At 36.5% G+C, this 24,100-nt stretch overlaps 1 protein-coding gene and 1 pseudogene across 2 annotated transcripts; both read right to left on the reverse strand.

Annotated features, from left to right (window-relative positions):
* Positions 1-39: 39 nt before the first annotated feature.
* On the reverse strand, positions 40-16,758 carry LOC122310585 (annotated as a pseudogene).
* LOC122310584 (serine carboxypeptidase-like 18) lies at positions 11,209-16,690 on the reverse strand. 2 transcript variants are annotated; one of them, XM_043124585.1, is made up of 15 exons: positions 16,554-16,690; positions 16,285-16,430; positions 15,102-15,116; positions 14,612-14,691; positions 14,405-14,527; positions 14,132-14,234; positions 13,668-13,705; positions 13,450-13,551; positions 13,123-13,209; positions 12,870-13,028; positions 12,598-12,669; positions 12,387-12,505; positions 11,997-12,110; positions 11,821-11,875; positions 11,209-11,715 (listed from the first exon to the last, which is right to left on the reverse strand). In XM_043124585.1, exons 1-15 carry the CDS (start codon positions 16,673-16,675, stop codon positions 11,632-11,634), a joined length of 1,419 nt encoding a protein of 472 aa, XP_042980519.1. In that variant the 5' UTR covers positions 16,676-16,690; the 3' UTR covers positions 11,209-11,631. The 2 variants fall into 2 exon arrangements, with proteins under 2 accessions (XP_042980519.1, XP_042980520.1); XM_043124586.1 differs by lacking the exon at positions 15,102-15,116.
* Positions 16,759-24,100: the final 7,342 nt, after the last annotated feature.

The following is a 24,100-nucleotide window of genomic DNA, read 5'->3' on the forward strand; positions in this document are numbered from 1 at the left end:
AAAAACCCTAAACTTAAATCCCACATGCACACATATTAGTTGTCCAATTTTGCATTTAGATAAAGTCAAATGTTATCGGAGTTCACCTCTAATAGAACGTTGCACAGTTAGTTTTTTGACAAACACTTGCAATTTGTAGGTACTTCTCCAATTATTACATAATAATTAGAAACACGAGCTCACTCTAATGAGAAAGGAGCCGTTTGATCATAGTTTGGAGCTACAACTCTCCATTATAAAAAGTAATAAGCAAACCATCTATCGATCATAGCAAGGCATTCCTTAGGCTTGTACTCTGGTGCTGTGTGACCCCCGCCCTGCACAAATCTAAACGACATTACATATGTATAACAGATTTTCTTGAATACGATATATATATATATATATAGGGAACTATAATATTGTGAAGCGTGGATAATTCTTGCCTTTATAGTTGTGAATGTCAAACTGTACTTTTCCTCTGTATAGATCGTGACATATCTGAAGAAAATAAATTGAGATTTATAATGCATGCATGAGATGGTAGCAAATTAAAAAAATGGAAAAACGAACGGTCTAGAAAGGAGTAGGGTCACAAATTAAGGTGGTCATGGAAGTTCACCCTGCAATTTGGCCATCAACAAACCAAGGTCTCCAGTCATCCTTTATAGACAAGTCCAGTAATTCAATCCATTCTAATGTGCCCACATATGGAATTGACATGTCGTGATCACCGCTACACGGAGAGAAGCTCTTCAGGTTATGATAGCTTAGAGAATTTTGAAATACAGTCTTTACCAAATATATATATATATATATGTATATTTATACATTACTCGTTACTAGGGTTGTACTGACACACCAAGCTAAGCCCAAGGCAGGGGAGGGAGGGCATAAGCTTGGCATGATGGCAATCCCAGGAATTTGTTGCAGTAATTCTTGTTCGATCGATAAGTATGAGTGGCGAAATTCTCATACAAGGTGCATACATAGATCTAGTACATACGTAGTACCTGTAAACCAAAGCTCGAAGATCTTTCTTGGTGAGGTTTCGGTGGTAATCAATACTTGTTATGATATTTTGTGTATATGCTAGGGTATTACTGCATCTCTCCCAGTTTGTTATGGTTCCCTGAACAATCACATGCCAACTTAAACATACTCAGTGAAACAGTAATGAATTCAAATTCTATTTCGATTATAATTACCATACGTACTATATACCTCTCGAACGTGAAGAGCCTTTTGTACTGATTTATCATTTGCCCAAATGTAGGAGTACGGATAGTTATAGCACTGGAAATAATAAATAGGCTAAACGATTATAAAATAGTCATAATTTTGATAGAGGTAGCCTAGCACAACTGACCTTGAAGAGTTGAAATCTGTGTGTCATGTGTGTGTGTGTGTTTGAGAGAGAGAGAGAGAGAGAGAGAGAGAGAGAGAGAGAGAGAGAGAGAGAGAGAAGGGATATATACCCGACACCATGGTTCAAGAACTTGATCTGGTGTTGAATGGAGTATATCTATGAAATTATCATCGAGATGAGGACTCAAACTCCAAAGTTTATTCGGCTTTGGGGGCTGTGAATAAGCGCAATTTGGTTCCAATATTTGGGCAATATAAATATTGGCTAGGCACTACAAATTCCATTGCTAAATTAATATTCTTTGCACGATCAAACTTGACAACATCATGACTTGTTTAATCTAGAATTAATGTTCTTAATTGATAATCCTACTCACCTCATTGACCTCTCGAAGATCTTCTACACATTGTGTATTTGTTTGGATCTGGATTTATATATCGTCCTTGACAGTTTCTTTTAGTTGACTATAAGCACATAGATAATAAATCACATATTTTTACTGCAATGAGATCATATTTTCCTTTGTAGCCAAATATGAAATGAAATTACTAGAGATCAGTATCGGAACTTCTACACATTGTATATTAAATTGGAATAGAATTACATAGAATCTTAATAACAAGTATAAACCTTCTCGTAGAAAAATATTACTAAAATTATTAGCATTCATTGGGTAACTAATTAAGATCGATCAGGAATTCACCTGATAAAGTCTATCGGATATAAGTGCTGTTCGGTGAGCGAATTTTACTCTTGCATTAACGTCCCAAATCTCATGTGTTAGTGGGTTACCAATCACAAAACCCTGTGTCGAATTTTCCAAGCTATAAGTCTATCGGATATAAGACATTAGTGAAATACGATTGAGCTAAATCATGCAATTCAAATGACTATATCTATAGTGCTATAAGTACATACTTTGAGATTCAGTGGCGGCGAATGTCCAATCTCGTTACCTACAACGTGCACATGAAGGTAAGTAATCATGCCGCAGCAACTAACACTTATAGAAAAACAATAAATAAATAATCTGTTTTTATTATTTATCTAGCTAGCAGAACGGGATCATGATCAGTTCTTTTTAATATGGGTAATGCTAGATATAATTTTAAAGTATGCAAGTTCACCGTATTATATTTAAAAAAAAAATAGAATCAATTATTAATATTCTTTTTAATATTAGTTTTAAATTTACTTACTTTTTTAAAGGAGACTTGCACAGCACCTTAAGACTCAAAAATCATTTCTATTCTAACACATACGATAACAAGAAGGATGTTCTTTGCCTATTTCTTCCAAATAATGATGAAAACGAAAAGGAAATTAATGTGATCGTATTAACATAATTTATTAATTTAGAATGCAACTAGATCGAAACTTAACTAATAATTTACCGTTTGAAATTTCTTGAACGATGATCGGGACGGTTTTTCCAGAATAAGAATCGCCGGCAATATAGAACGGATTGACTAGAAACGTGGAATGAGTCATGAGCCACTACAATATAACAAAATCTCAAATAACGTAAGTGTATATATATGTTTGTATGCATGCATGGGTTAGATTGATTAGATGAATTGTGATCGTAATTGAGATGCTCTTAATTTTCTGCCAAATGCATGTATATATAACTTTGAATTAAATCACTTTGGTTAATTAATCCGAGTCCATTCACCTTTCTTAGAAATTCATAGGTTTGTGTTGTTGATGATGTATCGTTGCTGTTGTATGCTTCCCAAGTTGTTGCATATGAGAATCCAGTACCAACCGGTGCATCCAAAAATATTATGTTCGAAATCTAAAAGTTTGGCCCAAAATATTACTTTAATTATAAAATGTTATGTGCAAGCTATCTGTTTACACATAAAATAATATATCTTACTTTCGTCCACGAGTACGGGTTCAATTCCAACGTTGGTTTGTTTCGGCCACTAGAGTTTGCATAGTCGAAAGTAAAAGGACCTACACACACGAATGCCAAATCACAGAGTCAATGAATTAGGTAAAATTAGTAGTCCACAACACACCTTGATTAGGTGGGTCTACTCAAGTTTATGTTTGAATTTGCCAATAGCATATAACCCATTAATTATGTAAATGAAAAATCTGGATTCGAACCTCCCACTCTGCTTATAAAAATAAAGGTTTATGTTTGAATTTGAGACTAATGTTGAGTAGAAAATAGACAAACACAACAAGTAGTAAATCTTAGAATATATGTATTGTTAAGTTTACTTTGCATGTCTATATCTGATCTTTCTATTTAAAATTTCTAAAGTACTAATAAAAGGGTAAGCGGATAAATTTTCACCACACCAAACAGAAAATAGTAACTAATGTTAAAACTAAAAAGAACCACTTACTCAAAATAATCCAGCCTCGATGTGGTTGAGGTACGGACAAATACACCACAGAAAAAAGGGAACAAGTTTAATATTCATGTGAACATTAATATCTTATCCGACCCTTCATAACTATGGCTTCAACAAACACATATGCTCTGTGTTTTCCTCATTTCAAGAAATAAAAGGGCTAAAAAAGGAACGATCTGCTGTCTTTTGTTTTGCCCTTTCTATCATATAATGTACCCAATGTATACCTTCCAAGTATTATATGCTAGTTAAATGAATTCTTCTTACTTTCAAGGTTGGTGGGGGTGTTTTTCTCCCCTCGGTTGGGTCTGGTTTGGTTAATTAAAGCCCATTAACACGGTCCATTAGCCCGTTGAGCAATGAGCATATTGTATACCCATTGTCAGATGATCACACTCTCAATCTTAGATAATTATGTAACCAAAATGTTAAATGCAATGATTTTTATGTGTTTTTTATATATTCTAATAATTATATTAATAAAATATATAAAAAATACGTAAAAATAATTATATAAAATATATAATTAGAATCGTTCAAATGAGAAGATGATTACGTTATTTGATAATAGTAAACAAGATTTATGCATATATAAAGGGCCAACACTGACACACCGGGCCACCACCGTTCTTGATACAGTTGATTGGGTCGTTTTAGGGTAAACACGTTCTCAACAAAGGTGGACCCGGCCATGAAACCGACAATTATTATTAGAGTCGGGTTACTGTGCTGCCAGCTTTTATTACTGTCGTGTCGTACTGTTTTTTTTTGTTTTTAAATTTTATAAATATATTTAAATATTTTTAAAAAAAATTAAATACAATAATATATTTAAAATAATTTATTTAATTATTAAGTGAAAAAATGATTTTTTTTTTTTTTTTTAACCAGCGGTCAAGCCCAGCCGACAAACAAGCTTTATCCTTATTATTAAGTTGAGGAAGTGTTTTTCAAAAAAGTAAAACTAGTGTGCCCGCTTGCGCAAGTGACCGCTAGTATAAAATTAATATTTTTTTATTCATATATATATTTTAAATAGTTTTACAAAATATATAATATATCAATATATTAAAAATCAATTCCTTAATATTTAACTGAAAAAAAATAAAAAAATAGAACGGTCAAATAGAGCTGTAAGGTTTGGGTGGCAAAGTAGTTTTCTCCTTTTCAAAATTCTATAACAGAGAGAGAGAGCTGGCTACAAGGGAGAAATATATGATACCAATTTCAAATAAAAGGGCCGACAGAGCGGAACAACCAGGACCACCGGTGAGCCAAAGCACAAGAGGGTCATCCTTGGGATTCCTTTCTGACTCGATGAAGTAATAAAACAGCTGCACCTCGTCCAACTCTCCGACGCCAATGTACCTTCGTCTCATGTAAAACCAGAACCATATGATTAAACTGATCTATATATATATATATATATGGAATGCAATAATGCAACATGTGTACATACTGACCCAGTTTCGAGTTTGAAGGGAAGCTTGCCAGGGAAACCCGGAAGAGTGTCGATGATGGACTGCGACTCAACCGAGTTGGAGAGGAGCAATACATGAACAAGTACTACTACAGACAACCACATTGTGAGATTACTACTGCTGCTACAACGTCTGAATATATAGACTTCAGAGGTGGTGCTGAAGGTGCCCTGCAGTCTGCACATAACCAGCTTCGCTCGCCAATATATAATTAATCTAGCCAGCGTGCTACGCACGATCAACCCCGTATCCCCATATATATATATATATATATATGCCCATTTATACTAGGCTAGCTGCCTAACTTAATTTATGGTACCGATCATCGAAGCGATATCATTTAATGGCATATGAATTTCTGTAGCTCATGGCCGGGAAATGTACGTAGGAAGAGAAGGTGACCGTCTTGACGGGTAGGTTTAAGCTGTACTGGTAGTTAGCTCGCCAGGTTCATGTACACCAAGTTATTATATATACAGTACCTAGCTACACTCGTAACCCCTTTAAATAAAATGTGCATGCATGCATTGACTTGATTGTATATATGCAACGTACTTTACATTTTATATATGATCGAGTAATCGAAATTATCCAATCATAATTTTGTCGTAGTACTTGTAAACACTGGGAGATCGAGGATATCAAAATACTACGAAGTTTTGCTACTGCAAACTAATTAACGCGTCGCCAGTCAAAAGTTAAATAAATGATATAATATCTATTGGTGACAACAAAGGATCATTTTCTGGAGACAATCAAGACAGCAATCAAGGAGAGAATCAGTCCAAGTATTGAGGAGTAAATTATGGCATTACAATCGTTGTACAAAGTTTAGAAGTTGATTAGTTCTAATTATAGAATGTATAGATATCATTCCTTGTATGGCATGTACAACTATTGTTTAGCTGTTACTCTTTATAAAGTTTTCTTATATAATGAAACTCCCAACGCCATAAGCATTGCTGTGAATTCACTACTGGTTTTAAATCTTCACATGGTATCAAGAGTCCTATAGGATTAACCTCCACTAGATTCTATGGCCTCAGAAAATTCTTCTTCTACTCTCTCTTTCAACATCATGGTTCACATGGTTACAGTAAAGCTATCATCCACCAACTTTCTTCTCTGGCGCAGCCAAGTAGTTCCCCTGCTGCAATGCCAAAAATTCTATGGACATGTTGATGGCTCAACTCCAATGCCCTCTGCTACTGCTGATCCCACATCCTACAATCTTTGGAAGCAACATGATCAACTAGTCATGAGCCTCCTTTTTTCCTCTCTCACGGAGGAAGCACTCTCTATTACCATTGGCCTTACAACATCAAGAGATGTCTGGAACTCTCTTGAGACTGCCTTCAGCCACAAATCTAAGGTCCGTGAACTTCAAATAAAAGATGAACTTCATCTCATGAAGCGTGGCTCTCGTAGTGTTTCTGAATACTCCCGAGTATTCAAGGCTCATTGTGATCAATTATCGGCAATGGGACGTCCAGTTGAAGACACTGACAAAGTGCACTGGTATTTACGTGGTTTAGGCCATGAATTTTCAACTTTCTCCACCACTCAACTCTCTTTAACTCCTATACCAAGTTTCACAGATATTGTTCCTAAAGCAGAGAGCTTTGATCTTTTTTCCAAGTCCATTGATCATAATGCAGGTGGTGTTTCTGCGTATGTGGCTAATTCCTCCTCTGCCCCTTTCAACTGAAATGCAAGACCAAACAACTATCAAAACAAATATAAAGGTGGTTAGTCCAAGGGAGGAAACCGTAGCAAGCACCAATATAAACGTCCCCCTCGATGTCAAATATGCCGTGAGGAAGGACACTATGCCACATCTTGCAAAAACAGATACACCAAACTCTTTTATTGACAATGATTTTACCATACAGAATCTTCAAACTCGAAAGGTGGTGGCAAGCGATAATCGTGTAGATGGTCTTTATGTACTGAAGCGTGGACACCAAGTTTTCTCTACTGTCATTAGCAAACAAAATCTTTGTAATTCCTTATATTTGGCATGCCCGTTTAGGCCATGTCTCATCCAAAATAATTTCCATGCTTAATAAAAAGAGTTCTCTGTCTCTCACTTCTATATTGCTGAATCCATCTCTGTGTGTTAGTTGTCAAAAGGCTAAAAGTCATAAACTTCCATTTCCAACAAGTGATAGTCGATCAGAAACAATACTCAGTCTCATACATTGCGACCTATGGGGTCCAGCACCAATAACTTCAATCTCAGGATATCGATATTATGTTATCTTTATCGATGATCACTCACGTTTTACTTGGTTCTACCCATTAAAACACAAATTTGATTTTTGTCAGACTTTCATAAACTTTCAGACTCTTGTTGAAAATTAGTTATTGGGGGAGGTGAATTCATAAGGACAAATTTCCATTCTCACTTAACTAAGTGTGGCATTCATCATCAATTATCTTGTCCCTATACACCCTCTCAAAATGGTAGAGCTGAGAGAAAACATAGGCATATCACAGAAACAGGTCTCACAATGCTCTTTCATGCTAATGTCAATCTTCACTTTTGGGTTGAAGCCTTCAGTACAACAGTCTTCACAATTAATCGCTTGCCCACATCGGTTTTGAATGGGACATCTCCATTTGAAATTCTGTATGGTAAGTCTCCTACCTATGCTATATTTCGAATTTTTGGATGCTTATGTTTACCATATCTGCGTGATTATGCCAAACACAAGTTTGAACCAAGAAGTCTTCCTTGCATTTTTCTCGGTTACAACTCATCCTACAAGGGATTTCGATGTCTTGATCCTGTATCACATCGAGTATTTGTCACTCGACATGCTCGGTTTGATGAAAATGTGTTTCCATTTTCATCTTCAAATATGCACTCTTCACCTGCACTCTCAGATTTTTCTTTTCATGATCCCACTTCACCCAATTCTTCTTTGCCCAGCACTAACTCTTCTGCAGCTTCTCAACCATTACCATAAGTAACTCCATCCAAGCCTTGTAAATCATGTGCCTTGGAGTTGAACACATCTCGGAGTTCATCAATTTCCCTACCTCATGTGCCTACTCCAATAGTTGAGCAAGTTCGAGAAATGCAGATGGTACCAGCCCCAAATCAGAATTCTCATCCCATGTTAACTCGTGGCAAAGCAGGCATTTCAAAGTCCAAAAATTATAATTATGTTTGTCAAGTTCCCTCATCTCCTTTATTATCATCTCTATTAGTAATGAAGGAACCAAAAGGATTCAAGAGTGCTGCCAAGTCACCAGAATGGCTTGCTGCAATGGAGGCTGAAATTCGAGCTCTAAATCTCAAGCAAACATGGGAACTAGTTTCAAGACCACCTGCTACTAATGTGGTTGGATCCAAATGGGTTTTCCGTGTCAAATACCATTCGGATGGTTCCATCGATAGGCTCAAAGCACGCCTTGTTACCAAAGGCTATACTCAACTCTATGGACTTGATTTTCATGATACCTTTAGTCTAGTTGTTCGAGCCTCTACAGTTTGCATTGTTCTTTCAATTGCAGTATCTCGTGGCTGGAACATTCGTCAACTTGATGTAAAAAATGTATTCTTGCATGGTCTTCTCCAAGAAGAGGTTTATATGGAACAACCACCGGGATATATTGATTCCTCTAATCCAAATCATGTTTGCCGTCTCAAAAAGGCAATATATGGTTTAAAGCAAGCACCAAGAGCATGGTTCCATCGGTTTAGCACTTTTTTAATCAAAATTGGCTTCAATTGCAGCAAAGCTGATTCCAGCTTATTTGTTCATTCAACAGCCAATGGGATCATTTATTTACTCTCATACGTTGATGATATTATCATCACAGGCAGCAATGTGTCTCTCATTGACACTTTCATTCACAAGCTACGGCAAGAATTTTCCATGAAGGATCTTGGCACTTTAAATTATTTCTTAGGCCTTGAAGTGATTTATTCTGACATAGGCATGTTCCTAAGCCAAATGAAGTATGCAAGAGAAATTCTAATTCGAGTTGCCTTACTTGATTCCAAGCCAATTGGAACACCCATGATTGTCGCTCATCATTTAAATACTGATGGCCCTCTTTTTCATTCACCAACTACCTATCGATCCTTAGTTGGTGTACTGCAATATCTCACAATTACTAGGCCGGATATTACACATGCAGTAAACTCAGTAAGCCAATTCATGCATGCACCAAGAGAACAACATTTTCAAGCTGTAAAAAGGATCCTTAGATATGTTAAAGGAACCCTGCATTTCGGTCTCAACATCAGTCCATCAACCAACCTCAACATCTCAGCTTTTTTCGATGCCGATTGGGCTGGCTGCCCCAACACAAGCAGATCAACATCTGGTTATGCAATCTTTTTTGGTGACAATTTAATTTCATGGACCTCCAAAAAGCAGTCCACTGTATCTCGATCTTCTGTGGAATCTGAATATAGAGCATTAGCACTCACTGCAGCTGAGGTCAAATGATCGTTAAACATACTTCATGATTTACAAATTCAGCCAACAGAACAGCCCACCCTTCTCTGTGATAACACTAGTGCCATTTTCATGACTCGAAACCCAGTGGCCCAACGACGCTCTCGGCACATTGACATTGATATTCACTTTGTCCGAGAATTGGTCTGCAATGGTGTCTTGAAAATTCAACATGTGCCATCTAACTTGCAAATTGCAGACATATTCACCAAAAGTCCATCCAAACCCCTGTTTATGCTCTTTAGATCCAAGCTTCGCGTGTTGCCAACCACGCTTGACTTGAGGGGGGGTATTGGTGACAACAAAGGATCATTTTCTGGAGACAATCAAGACAGCAATCAAGGAGAGAATCAGTCCAAGCATTGAGCAGTAAATTATGGCATTAAAATCGTTGTACAAAGTTTAGAAGTTGATTAGTTATAATTATAGAATGTATAGATATCATTCCTTGTATGGCATGTATAACTATTGTTTAGCTGTTACTCTTTGTAAAGTTTTCTTATATAATGAAACTCCCAACGCCATAAGCATTGCTGTGGATTCACTACTGGTTTTAAATCTTCACAATATCAACCGTGGATTGTCTTCAATTAAGTTTATTGATATAATTATGTGGCCCATTTCTTTTGTTATATAAATTAAATACAAAAATTAATCTTGAGATGTGTGTGTTGAGTTGAAAGGAAAGCAAAGATGAAAGAAGTAATGTAATGGCTGGGGTGTGTTTGGAGTTTGTCAGTACTCTTCTCGATCTCATGGTTTCTCTGAGACCAAATTAGGTCCTTACAACTCATAAATTACAATTAAATATTTAGTGAACAGTGATTGGACAACAATATTAATGCGGCCTTAACAAATTTAATAATTGGTACCGTACGTACGTGCGACCCGCCAGTCGCCACCCTCCAGTACAATGTGAAATGAAACTATTAAATGAATAATATTAGACATAATTATCAGTTGAATAAGCACCGTTTATTAGACATATTCATCTCTGAGACCGTTTATTCATTTATCTTATATTTATTCACTTTATTTTAAAAAAATACATATTATTTATGGATTTTATAATTATAAATATTATTTCTCTCAACCTAGGAGTTGAATGGAGAAGTGGCGTCATCCATGATCCCCGTGTAGGCGGAACCGATTTAATTACTTGTTTTAAACCGACATTTTTTAATAAATTCTGAAATCAATTAAGTTTACTCATGGAGACGACATTATCCAGTCCAAAAACTAGTAGTTGCAACTAATTGCAACTAACATTCTAAATTAGGTGCCAATAAATTATATTGGGAAGCCACGTACCTAACCTTCGCCAGTGGTCTTCGATCTATTACCTTTTTTCCATTTTTTTTAACAATTTTAATTTATAAAGCAAATCATAACTGCATATATTATAACAATTATGTTGCAGACAATTATTTTTACGTTATCTTTGTAAATATCACTAATATGATTGAGTGCGTTATTTTTTTTAATATAAAATAATTATTTTAGTCAATCATAACAATAGAGTGAATAAAAAATACGTAAAAGTAACTGTACGTAAAATTTCATTTTGATATTATAAAATCAGACCTTACAATCGATCTCTCTCTTTAAGCACCACATGCTGCCAATATCAAAATATTGCTAAGGGGGTTGAGATTCAGTTTAAACCAATTAGCCACACAAGAAGAGAATCGGATACAACAATGAGCTCATAAACGAAAAATCCTAAACTTAAATCCCAAATGCACACATATTAGTTGTCCAATTTTGCATCTAGATAAAGTCGAATCTTATCGGGGTTCACCTCTAATAGAACATTGGACTGTTAGTTTATTGACAAGTACTTGCAACTTGTAGGCACTTCTCCAATTATTACATTATAATTAGAAAACCGGGCTCGCTCACTCTAATGATGAGAAAGAAGCCGTTTGATCATAATTTGGAGCTAAAAGTCTGCATTATAAAAAGTAATAAGCAAACCATCTATCGATCATGGCAAGGCATTCCTTAGGCTTGTACTCCGGTGCTGTGTGACCCCCGCCCTGCACAAATCAAAACGACATTATATACGTATAAAGATTTTCTTGAATACGATATATATATGTATATAGGGAACTATAATATTGTGAAGCGTGGATAATTCTTGCCTTTATAGTTGTGAATGTCAAACTGTACTTTTCCTCTGTATAGATCGTGACATATCTGAAGAAAATAAATTGAGATTTATAATGCATGCATGAGATGGTAGCAAATTAAAAAAATGGAAAAACGAACGGTCTAGAAAGGAGTAGGGTCACAAATTAAGGTGGTCATGGAAGTTCACCCTGCAATTTGGCCATCAACAAACCAAGGTCTCCAGTCATCCTTTATAGACAAGTCGAGTAATTCAATCCATTCTAATGTGCCCGTATATGGAATTGTCAGGTCGTGATCACCGCTACACGAAGAGAAGCTCTTCAGGTTAGGAAAGCTTAGAAAATTTTGAAATAAAGCCTTTTCCATTTATATATATATATATATATACACATGTATTAATACTTGGTACTAGGGTTATACTGACACACCAAGCAAAGCCCTAGGCAAGGGAGGGAGGGCATAAGCTTGGCATGGCAATCTCAAGAATTTATTACAATAATTCCTTGTTCGATCGATAAGTATGAGTAGCGAAATTCACATAGAAGGTGCATACGTATATCTAGTACGTACGTAGTACCTGTAAATCAGAGCTCGAAGATCTTTCTTGGTGAGGTTTTGGTGGTAATCAATACTCGTTATGACATTATCTGTATATGCTAAGCTCCTATTGCATCTCGTCCAATCTGCTATGGTTCCCTGAACAATCACAGGCCAACTTAAACATACTTAGTGAAACCGTAATGAATTCTAACTCTATTTCGATTATAATTACCATACGTACTATGTACCTCTCGAATGTGGAGAGCCTTTTGCACCGATTTATCATTCGCCCAAATGTAGGAGTACAGATAGTTATAGTACTGGAAATAATAAATAGGCTGAATGATTATAAAATAGTCATAATTTTGACAGAGCTAGCCTAGCACATCTCATCTTGAAGAGTTGAAATCTGTGTGTGTGCGTGCGTGTGTGTGTGTGTGTGTGTGTGAGAGAGAGAGAGAGAGAGAGAGAGAGAGAGAGAGAGAGAGAGAGAGAGAGAGAGAGAGAGAGAGAGAGATACCCGACACCATGGTTCAAGAACTTGATCTGGTGTTGAATGGAGTGTATCTATGAAATTATCATCGAGATGAGGACTCAAACTCCAGAGTTTATTCGGCTTTGGGGACTCAATAGCGCAATTTGGTTCCAATATTTGGCCAATATATATATTGGCTACGCACTACAAATTCCATCGCTAAATTAATATTCATTGGCCGATCAAATTACTTGACAACATGACTGTGTATTAATCCAGAATTAATAATCCTACTCACCTCATTGACCTCTCGAAGATCTTCTACACATTGTGTATTGTTTGGATCGGGATTTATATATCTTCCTTGGCAGTTTCTTTTAGTTGACTATAAGCACATAGATAATAAATTACATATTTTTACTGCAATGAGGTCATATTTTTCTTTGTAGCCAAATACGAAATGAAATTGCCAGCTAGAGAGTATCGGAACTTCTACACATTGTATATAATATGGGAATAGAATTATATAGAATCTTAATAACAAGTACAAACCTTCGTGTAGATAGAAAAAAATATTAGTAAAAGCTTTCATTGAATAACTAATTAAGATCGATCAGGACTTCACCTGATAGAGTCTATCGGATATAAGTGCTGTTCGGTGAGCGAATTTTAATCTTGCATTAATGTCCCAAATCTCATGTGTTAGTGGGTTACCAATCACAAAACCCTGTGTCAAATTTTCCAAGCTATAAGTCTATCGGATATAAGACATTAGTGAAATACGATTGAGCTAAATCATGCAATTCAAATGACTATATGTATAGTACTGCTATAAGTACGTACTTTGAGATTCAATGGTGGCAAATGTCCAATCTCGTTACCTACAACATGCACATGAAGATGAGTAATCATGCCGCAACAACTAACACTTCTAGAAAAACAATAAATAATCTGTTTTTGTTATTTATCGAGCTAGCGGAGATCATGATCAATTCTTTTTAACAGGAGTAATGCTAGATATAGTTTTAAAATATACAAGTTCAGCATATTACATTTAAAAAAAAGTAGAGTCCACTATTAAAATATATTTTTTAATATAGGTTTTAGATTTACTCAATTTTTTCAAATGGGACTTGCACACCTTAGCACTCACATATCATTTCTATTCTAACACATACAATAAAAAGAAGGATGTTCCCTGCTTATTTCTTCCAAATAATGATGAAAATGAAAAGCAAAATCAATGTGATCATATTAACACAATTTATTTTGAATGAAACTAGATCGAAACGTAACTAATAATTTACCGTTTGAAACTTCTTGAACGATGATCGGGATGGTTATTCCAGAATAAGAATCGCCGGCAATATAGAGCGGATTGACAAGAAACTTGGAATGAGTCATGAGCCACTACAATATAACAAAGTCTCAAATAACGTCAGTGTACATATATATGTTTGTATGCACGCATGGGTTAGATTAATTAGATGAACGTACTGTAATCGTTGAGATGCTCTTAATTTTCTACCAAAATGCATGTACATATACCTTCTTTGGTTAATTAATCCGAGTCCACTCACCTTTCTTAGAAATTCATAGGTTTGTGTTGTTGATGATGTATCGTTGCTGTTGTATGCTTCCCAAGTTGTTGCATATGAGAATCCAGTACCAACCGGTGCATCCAAAAATATTATGTTCGCAATCTAAAAGTTCGACCCAAAATATTACTTCAATCATAAAATGTTACTTGCAAGCTGTTTAATTACACATCAAATAATATATCTTACTTTTGTCCACGAGTACGGGTTCAATTCCAACGTTGGTTTGTTCCGGCCACTAGAGTTTGCATAGTCGAAAGTAAAAGGACCTATACACATGAATGCCAAATCATAGAGTCAATGAATGAGGTAAAATTAGTAGTCCAGAACACACCCTGATCATTAGGGTCTACTCAAGTTTATGTTTGAATTTGCCAATGGCTTGATCGCATATAATCCAATTTTTCAAATAAAAAATTTGGATTCGAACTCCCTATCCCCTTATAAAAAAAGAAGACTAAGATTATGTTCGAATTTAAGACTCTCGAGTAGGAAATAGATAGACACGTACAACAAGTAGATATTAAAATATATGTATTGTAGAGTTTACTTAACGTGTCTATCTCCCTTTCTTTTTAAAATTTGTAAGTACTGATAAAAAGGCAAGTGGATAAAATTTCCACCGCACCAGACAGAAAATAGTAACTAATTAATGTTAAAACTAAAAAGAACCACTTACTCAAAATAATCCAGCCTGGATGTGGTTGAGGCACGGACAAATACACCACAGAAAAAACGGAACAAGCTTAATATTCATGTGAACATTAATATCTTATCCGACCCTTCATAACTTTGGCTTCAACAACCATATATGCTCTGTGTTTTCCTCATTTCAAGAAAAAGAAAAGGCTAAAAAAGGAACGATCTGCTGTCTTAAATATTATTTGTTTTGCCCTTTCTATCATGTAATGTACCCAATTTATATCTTCCAAGTATCATATATGCTGGTTAAGTGAATTCTACTTAAATTTCAAGGTTGTTTGGGGGGAGGGGGGTGGGTGTTTATCCCCTCGGTTGGGTCTGGTGTGCTTAATTAAAGCCCATTAAAACGGTCCATTAGTCCGATGCGCAATGAGCATATTGTACACCCGTTGTCAGATGATCACACTCCTCAATCTTGGATAATTATGTAACAAAAATATTAAATGCAGTGATTTTTATGTATTTTTTTTATACATGTGATTTGTTGTATCATTTTTTTTAATAAAAAATAATTATTTTAACTAATAATATCAGTAAAGTGTATAAAAAATATATAAAAATAATTATATATAATATATAATTAGGATCGATCAAAGGAGAAGATGATAAGTTATTTGATAATAGTAAACAAGATTCATGCATAACATACACTTATACACTTATAATAGTAAATTTTCTTTTCATATTTTTTAAATATATTTAAATATTTTTAAAAAATACACTAATATATTTAAAATCATTTTCTTAATCATTAAATAAAAAAAAAAATTGACCAGCAATCAAGTAGGTCAGTCAAGCCCAACCGGCAAACAAACTTTATCCTTATTATTAAGTTAGTTTGTCCTTATTATTAAGTTGAGGAAGAGTTTTTCAAAAGAGTAAAGCTAGCGTGCTCGCTTGCCGCTACAAGTGATCGCTAGTATAAAATTAGTATTTTTTTATCTAATTTTTTTATTCATTTTTTTTTATCATTTTTAAATAATTTTTTAAAAATATATAATATATCAATATATTAAAAAGCATTTCCTTAATAATTAACTGAAAAAAAAAAGGAACGGTCAAATAAAGCTGTAACCTTTGGGTGCAAAGTATTTTTTTCCTTTTCAAAATTCTATAACAGAGAGAGACAGAGCTGGCTACAAGGGAGAAATATATGATACCAATTTCAAATAAAAGGCCCGAGAGAGCGGAACAACCAGGACCACCGGTGAGCCAAAGCACAAGAGGGTCATGCTTGGGATTCCTTTCAGACTCGATGAAGTAATAAAACAGCTGCACCTCGTCTAACTCTCCAACGCCAATATACCTTCGTCTCAGGTAAAACCAGAACCATATGATTAATCTGATCTCTCTTTCTCTCTCTATATATATATATATATATATTTATATATATACGGAATGCAATAATGCAACATGTGTACACACTGACCCAGTTTCGAGTTTGAAGGGAAGCTTGCCAGGGAAACCCGGAAGAGTGTCGATGATGGACTGCGACTCAACCGAGTTGGAGAGGAGCAATACATGAACAAGTACTACTACAGACAACCACATTGTGAGATTACTACTGCTGCTACAACGTCTGAATATATAGATTTCAGAGGTGGTACTGATCAGGTGCACATAACCAGCTTCCGTCGCTAATATATAATTAATCTATCCAGTGTGCTACGTACGATCAACCCCGTCCCCCATATATATCCATTTATACTAGGCTAGCTGCCTAACTTAATTCATGGTACCGATCATCGAAGCGATATCATTTAATGGCATATGAATTTCTGTAGCTCATGGCCGGGAAATGTAGGAAGAGAAGGTGACTGTCTTGACGGGTAGGTTTAAGCTGTACTGGTAGTTAGCCACCTACACTCGTACGTAACACCTTTAAAATGTGCATGCATCGGCTTGATTGAATATATGCAAACGTACTTTACATTTTATGATCGAGTAATCGAAATTATCCAATCATAGTTTTGTCGTAGTACTTGGAGTCTGTCAGTACTCCTCTTCTCGATCTCATGGTTTAATTTCTCTGAGACCAAATTAGGTCCTTACAACTCATAAATTACAATTAAATATTTAGTGAACAATGATTGGACAACAATATTAATGCGGCCTTAACAATATTAATAATTATTCGGTCCAAAAACTAGTGGTCGCAACTTGCAACCAACATTCTTAGGTGTCAATAAATTATATTGGGAAGCCACCTAACCTTCGCCTGCGGTCTCCTAGTACTTTTTTTGAAAGCAAATCAGAAGGGCATATATAACATCGGTGTGATATAGTCATTTTTATATATTTTTTATATATTTTATTGATATAATTAATTGTATTATTTTTTTAATATAAAATAACTGTTAATTTAACTAATCACAATAATTAAGTAATTAAAAAGTACACAAAAGTAACTGATTTGATTTTAATATTATAAAATCAATCATTACAATCTCTCTCTTTATGCACCACACCTGCAATTTGCATAGGTATTCTTCCATCCATATATATATATACTCCTTTGGTATAGAGAGTGCTAATTTAACTAACTTGTGAGCAGCACTATTAGTTTCCCTAAAGTTGAAAGATACTAATTTCCATCCCACTCTGATCTGCTTGATATCATAGAGAAGAGGACTCCCAACTGTCCAAATGTCTTGTTATGCATTGGAGCCTTCACAATCTCCTGACAGTCTCCTTCAAAAATTACATTTGAGAAGCCTAGATAAGCACATAACTCCATCGCCCTCCTTAGTGCTCTTGCTTCTGCAATGATTGGTTGAAGATTTGCTTTAATAGTGCAGGCTAGAGAAACTTGAACCTCCCCTGCAGCATCTGTGATGATCACTCCTAAACCTATAGTCATTGACTTAACACCCACATCAACATCCCAATTAGCGTTCATATAATAATATTATTTTTGCCGCGCGATGTGCACTAGGACGTGGCAGGGTATCTAGTGCTCTGCTAGGGTTTGAGTTTTGCGACAGGTTCTCTTTGGGGATTGGCCTCCTGCCGGTCTTGGATTCTCTCTCTGGTGGCCTTTTGCTATCGGGGGGTCTGGGATGGAGTCTCTTCCAGTTGCTGCGAGGCGAATTCCTGGAGAGGTGAAGAGTGGTGTGGAATCGTTGGGTGCAGAGAAATGTGCACGATTGTTCCTTGAGGTGCTGCGTCGTCCTTTACCGGTGGTGAAATTTCGTTTGCCTATGCGTAAACCAGAGTTGATTGAGGGTGGATTGGACTTTGTATTCTCGGATGCAGAGATGGATAGAGTTGCAGAAGATTTGAAATTTGCTTTGGTTCTAAAATTTATTTAGGTGAGGCCGTCGATTGATGTTTTGAGGAGGCACATCATCAAATCCTGGGGGTTTGTTGAGGTCCCAATGATCAGCTTCATAGATGATTTCCATGTGTTACTACATTTTGCTAATGAGAAAGACTATCTCCATGCTTGGGCGAGAGAAGGAAGGGTGGTTGCTGGGTGCCAATTCAGGTTATTCAATTGGTCGGTGGACTTCGATCTCAATAAGGAGTCGTCAATTGCTCCGCAATGGATATTTCTTCCTGGTTTGCCACTCCATTTGTACAGGTTAGATGTTTTACAGATCATTGCTTCTAGATTTGGTCTTTTTTGGGTATTGACAATGCAACACGGTATCGAACACGAGCCACGAGGGCTCAAATGTGTGTGGAGATTGATCTCCTAGAAGAACATGTTGAGGGATTTCCTTTAGTAATTGGCAAGAAATGTCAATTTTGACAAAATGTAGTGTATGAAAAGAGGGGTTTTTACTGCACTAAATGCTTCAGGCAGGGACATACGGCTATTGTGTGTAAGAGTGGGGAGAAAAGGTAGAAAGGTTTTGTGAGAAAGGAGGGACCGAGTGTGGCTCGTAAAGATGGGGAGATGGAGTGGAAGGTAGTGGGGAAAAAAACGATTGAGGAAAATAAAGGTGTGGGAGGAGAGACCTTGATGTTAACTGCAGGAAATATAAGTGTGCCTTGTGGGGAGGGGTTTAGTGGGCAGGAAATGGTGATGGATGGAGTTGGAGGGAGTAATTCAAGGGAGGGTTTGAAGGAGGGAGAGATGAAGGATGAGCTTGATAAAGGTAAATTGGTGGTTGGAGATGAGATGGAATGTGAGGAAATCGAGAATGGTGAAGTTGGGAAGAGGAATAATGTTGCTTTTGGTACTACTGACGTGGGACTAAATGTTAATACAGTGCAGGAAATGTGTGGTTTGGAACAGAGTATAAGTGATGTTCCGAGTGGAGTTGGGAGTGGAAAAAAAGAGGGGTTTGTTTCGATTGAGGTGAGGGAGACTCCGAGTGCTATTTTCGATGAAGGGGAGCAGGGAACCAGTAATAATATTCTAGCTACTGGTTTAGAGGTGGGTACTTCTAATAGATTTGAAATATTGTCTAATGGGGATGAGGGTTATGACTTGGATGTTCAAAAAGATTATTGTTCAGATTCGGGTTCAATTTTAGTGCAGAATGGAGATGATACAGGTGTGGGTAAGGAGTCAGTGATACGGAAATCTCAAAGGGCTAAGGCCCTCCCTCAGAAATTAAATCTATGATTGATAATATTCTTGTTTGGAATATTAGAGGGTTAGGTACGTCAAAAAGACGGGTAAGAAAACTGATTCGCAAGTTTGATATTTCTATTTTGGTTATCTCGGAGTCGTTTCAAAGTGTGGAGAATTTACAAATGTGGTCTCATTCTATCGGGTTTCCACGTTATAGTTCGAATATGGATTAAGGTGGTAAAATTTGGGCCTATTGGAAAGAAGATGTGGAAATGGAGCTTGTTGGGATTTCAAATAAGACTTTTACTGGTTTGTTTTCAAACAATGGTGTTGTTTTGTTAGGGACCTTCGTATACGTGAAATGCAACAAGGCTGATCGCAAAGATTTATGGGACCATTTGAATGGTATTTCAAGTGTAGGGGTGCCATGGATGGTTTTGGGGGATTTTAATATTATAAGGGTGGATGATGAGCATATCGGAGGGAGGCTGAGGCCACTTTGTGCGATGGCGGAATTTCTTGATTGTATTAATACGTGTGGGTTGATTGATTTAAGATTGCATGGAAGACAAATGTCTTGGTGTAATGGTCAATCAGGTTTGGCATGAAGTTGGGCAAAACTTGATGGTGTACTTTTGAATAATTTGTTTTTGTCCAAGTTTGGGGATGTCTCGGTGAAATTATTAAGTCGAAAGTCTTCTGACCATTCACCAATTGTCCTAAAGCTAGTTTCAAGGTTTGTGAGGTATGGTCCATCTCCTTTCCTATTCCAGAATATGTGGATCTCACACGATGATTTTTTAAATGTTGTGGATAGATCTTGGATGGAATCGACAATGAGTAGTAGCGGTTTGCTTATATTAGCTAAAAAATTAAAAAGATTGAGGAATATACTGAGGAACTGGAACAAAAGTGTTTTTGGAAGAGTAGATGAGATTATTAAGGATTTGGAGGAATGGATTGAGACTCTTGAGGAGGTGCTTCAATCAAATTTTTCTTTGGAAGTGGAAGATGAATTTTTGGTGACTAAGGCAGAGCTTGAGGTCTGGAATTTAAGGGAAGATACTCGGTTGGCGCAACAGTAAAAAATGAAGTGGAGATTAGAAGGGGACCGTAATACAAAATTTTTCCATGCTGTTATTGCGCAGAGGAGGAAGAGGGCTTATGTAAATCATATGAGACTTCCTGATAGGTGTGTTTTGGATACTCCAAAAAGAGTCCATGAGGAAGGGGTTTGATATTTTGAGCATTTCATTTCGCAAGAAGAGGTGGTTGATTTGCCTAATCTGGAATCTTTGTTCCCACATGTTTTATCAGCAGCAGATGGGAGGGATTTGATGGTAGAGCCAACGGAAGAGGAAGTCAAAGTAGTGTTTTCATCAATTAGTGCGGACAGCAGCCTAAGACCTGATGGCTTTGGGTCTTCTTTTTATTTGGCTTGCTGGAATTTGGTAAAAAATGATATTATGGCTGCTGTGAAAGAATTTTTCAAGGTATGGAGTTGCCTAGATTTTTCAATGCTTCATTCATTGTCCTTATCCCTAAAGTGGAAAACCCACAAAGTTTTGATAAATTCCGGTCCATAAGTCTTTGTAACATCATTTACAAGGTGTTTTCTAAACTCCTTGTGAATTGGATGGCTGGGATTCTTGAAAGATTTATTTCAGCTGAACATGGAGCTTTTGTGAAGGGTAGGAATATTTTTAAGAATATTTCACTTGCCCAAGAGATGACACGTTTACTGCATAAGAAGGTCCAGGGTGGAAATATCATGCTGAAAATCAACATGAATAAGGCATACGATCGTGTTGATTGGCGCTTTTTGGACCACGTGCTGCGAGCAATGGGTTTTCCAGATTTCTTTTGTAAGATGATTGATAAATGTGTATCTACAGTTTGATTTTCAATTATGATGAATGGCTGTGTTCGAGATTTTTTTAAGTCACGATGAGGGCTTCGGCAAGGTGATCCTCTGTCGCCATACCTCTTTATTCTTATGGAAGAAGTATTTTCAAGGCTTTTAAATAAAAGGTTAGGAGGGAGGTATTCAACCTTATTCTCATGCTGTTAATGCTCCAAGAATTAATCACTTACTATATGCGGATGATGTGGTAGTATTTGCGAATGGTAGTAAGCGATCGGTTCGATGTTTGATGGTTGTTTTGAAAGACTATGAAGGCTGGTCAGGGCAGAGAGTGAATTATGAAAAATCTGCTATTTTTGTGTCCAAGCATGTGCCAGGCAGAAGAACTAGAGAGTTATTAAATGAAACTAATTTTTCCGTGGGCAGGTTTCCTTTTACATATTTGGGAGCACCAATGTGGAGGGTCGATTAAAAATAAGGCATTTCATGCCTTTATTGGAGAGAGTAAAAAAGAAATTATCAGGTTGGAGAAGTAGGCTTTTGTCAGAAGGGGGAAGATTGATTTTATTGAGGCATGTTCTTACAAGCTTACCTCTTCATTTGCTTCAATTTTTTGGGGGGAGCAAAATGGAAAAAATAAAAAACATTGGAGAGCTTGGGATAAAGTGTGTTTGCCAGTAGATGAAGGGGGAATTGGGGTGAGGAAGCTTGAAGAGGTAAAAAAGTCTTTATTTTTTAAATTTGGTTGGAACCTATTGACGAAAGAGTCTCTTTGATCAAAATTTTTTAAGGCCAAATACATTAAATGGGGGCATATTTCTTTGTCCCTAGATGACAATAAGGGGTCCAGTTTTTGGAGGAAAATAGTGGAGGGGTTTCCTATTCTTTTGCAAAATTCTAAATGGAAGGTGAGGGCTGGAAATATTTCTTTATGGTTTGATAATTTTATGGAGCATGGACCATTACGTAATGCGTCTGAAATGGTGGAGGAGCCGAATATCACAATTAGGGAGTTGGTTGTAAATGATAGGTGGGATGCCGAGAGACTTGAGATGTTGGTGGGACAACAAAACGTAAGTGAGGTTATGAGGATGGTTGGTGAATTAAGAAATGAAAAAGATATTTTAATTTGGCTACCAGATAAGCAGGGAACATTTTTAACAAAATCAGCATGAGAGATTCTTAGAATTAAGATGCAAAAGTTTGATTGGGCTAGATGGATTTGGCATAGTCTTATCCCCGGAAAAATGTCTATTGTTATGTGGAAGGCATCATTTGGCTGTTTAAGTGTGGATGAGAGAGTACGTCGGCTGGGCATTCCTTTTGCTTCAAGATGTAACTGTTGTGTGGAGGGACATGAGGAAGACTTGGAGCATGTGCTTGTCAAGAGTGAATTTGCAAAGACAATTTGGAAAAAAGTTTCAGCTAAGATAGGTGTCCCTTTTTTGGCACAACAATCTTGGAGGGATAGAATACAACTGTGGTTTGCTAGATCGAATAGAAACTCACAAGTTGGCATTTTGTTGGATTTAATTCCAGTTGTGGTTACTTGAAGATTGTGGAGAAGGCGCTGTATTGCACGCATGGAAGGAAATTATGAATCTATCCAACAGGTGTGGTATTCGGTTCTTATGTGGGTGAAGCTTCTTGCAGTTGAAACCAAAGTGAAGAAGTTGTCTTTGTAAGATTTAAAAATATTAACAAGGTTGGAGATTCAACCAGTACAGCCTCGGCCTTCTAAAATTGACATTGTTAGATGGTTGAAGCCTAATATTGGAAGACTGAAGCTTAATCTAGATGGGAGCTCTCTTGGGAATCTGGGACCTGGTGGAGGAGGTGGAGTTATTCGAAACCAAGAAGGGAGGTTAGTCTTTGCTTTTTCAAAATTCTTTGGCTCTTGTACAAATAATAAAACTGAGCTTCGAGCTATTTTTGAAGGCATGAAAATATGCCTGCAGCAGGGTTTTTTGTCCATTGATGTTGAATGTGACTCTTTTCTTGTGGTGTCTTGGTTGAGGGACCGAGTTTGTACTGTTTGGTACCTTTTGGATTTTTGGGATCAGTTGTTGGGTTTGATTTTTCTATCACTCATATTTTTAGAGAAGGGAACAAAGTGGCAGATAAGTTGGCTAGAGTTGGGGCTTTGGGGAAGGAGTTGCTAGTATTAGAGATAGAGGATTTGCCACGTGAGGTGCGCGGTTTAATCAGGTTAGATCTAATGGGTACAACTTATATTCGGCGTTGGTGTTAATTTCCGGCATGTTTTTGGGTTAAGGTTTGTCTTGTTTTTGTTGATATGTATAGTTTTGTTAAGTGGATTCGATCTTTTTGTTATGGTATTCATTCTCCATAAGTGAGGATTTATTAATATATGTGGGGAGGGATCACTCTGACTTGTGGCCCTGACTCTTTAAAAAATAAATAAATAAATAAATTAGCCTTCATATAATGCTTAGCTGGTTTCCTCCACTTTCTAAGCCCCCTCATTGCAGCAACTGCACTAACATTCTGAGATTGAGCTGATTCCTGGGCAGATTGGTATGCTTCCAAACTTCTCCTTGCCTTATGAAAAATAATTTCTGGTCAA

Source organism: Carya illinoinensis, chromosome 5 (assembly GCF_018687715.1).
Source record: "Carya illinoinensis cultivar Pawnee chromosome 5, C.illinoinensisPawnee_v1, whole genome shotgun sequence".
Lineage (NCBI taxonomy): Eukaryota > Viridiplantae > Streptophyta > Magnoliopsida > Fagales > Juglandaceae > Carya > Carya illinoinensis.

What these genes read in the sequence shown, in the direction of transcription:
- LOC122310584 (XM_043124585.1), bottom strand. Translation starts at nt 16,675, where the DNA reads ATGTGGTTGTCTGTAGTAGTACTTGTTCATGTATTGCTCCTCTCCAAC. An exon ending in CCCTTCAAACTCGAAACTGG is followed by an intron (nt 16,431 to 16,553) that starts GTCAGTGTGTAC and finishes CCTGAGACGAAG; the next exon opens with GTATATTGGCGTTGGAGAGT. An exon ending in CGTTCAAGAAGTTTCAAACG is followed by an intron (nt 13,706 to 14,131) that starts GTAAATTATTAG and finishes TGCATGTTGTAG; the next exon opens with GTAACGAGATTGGACATTTG.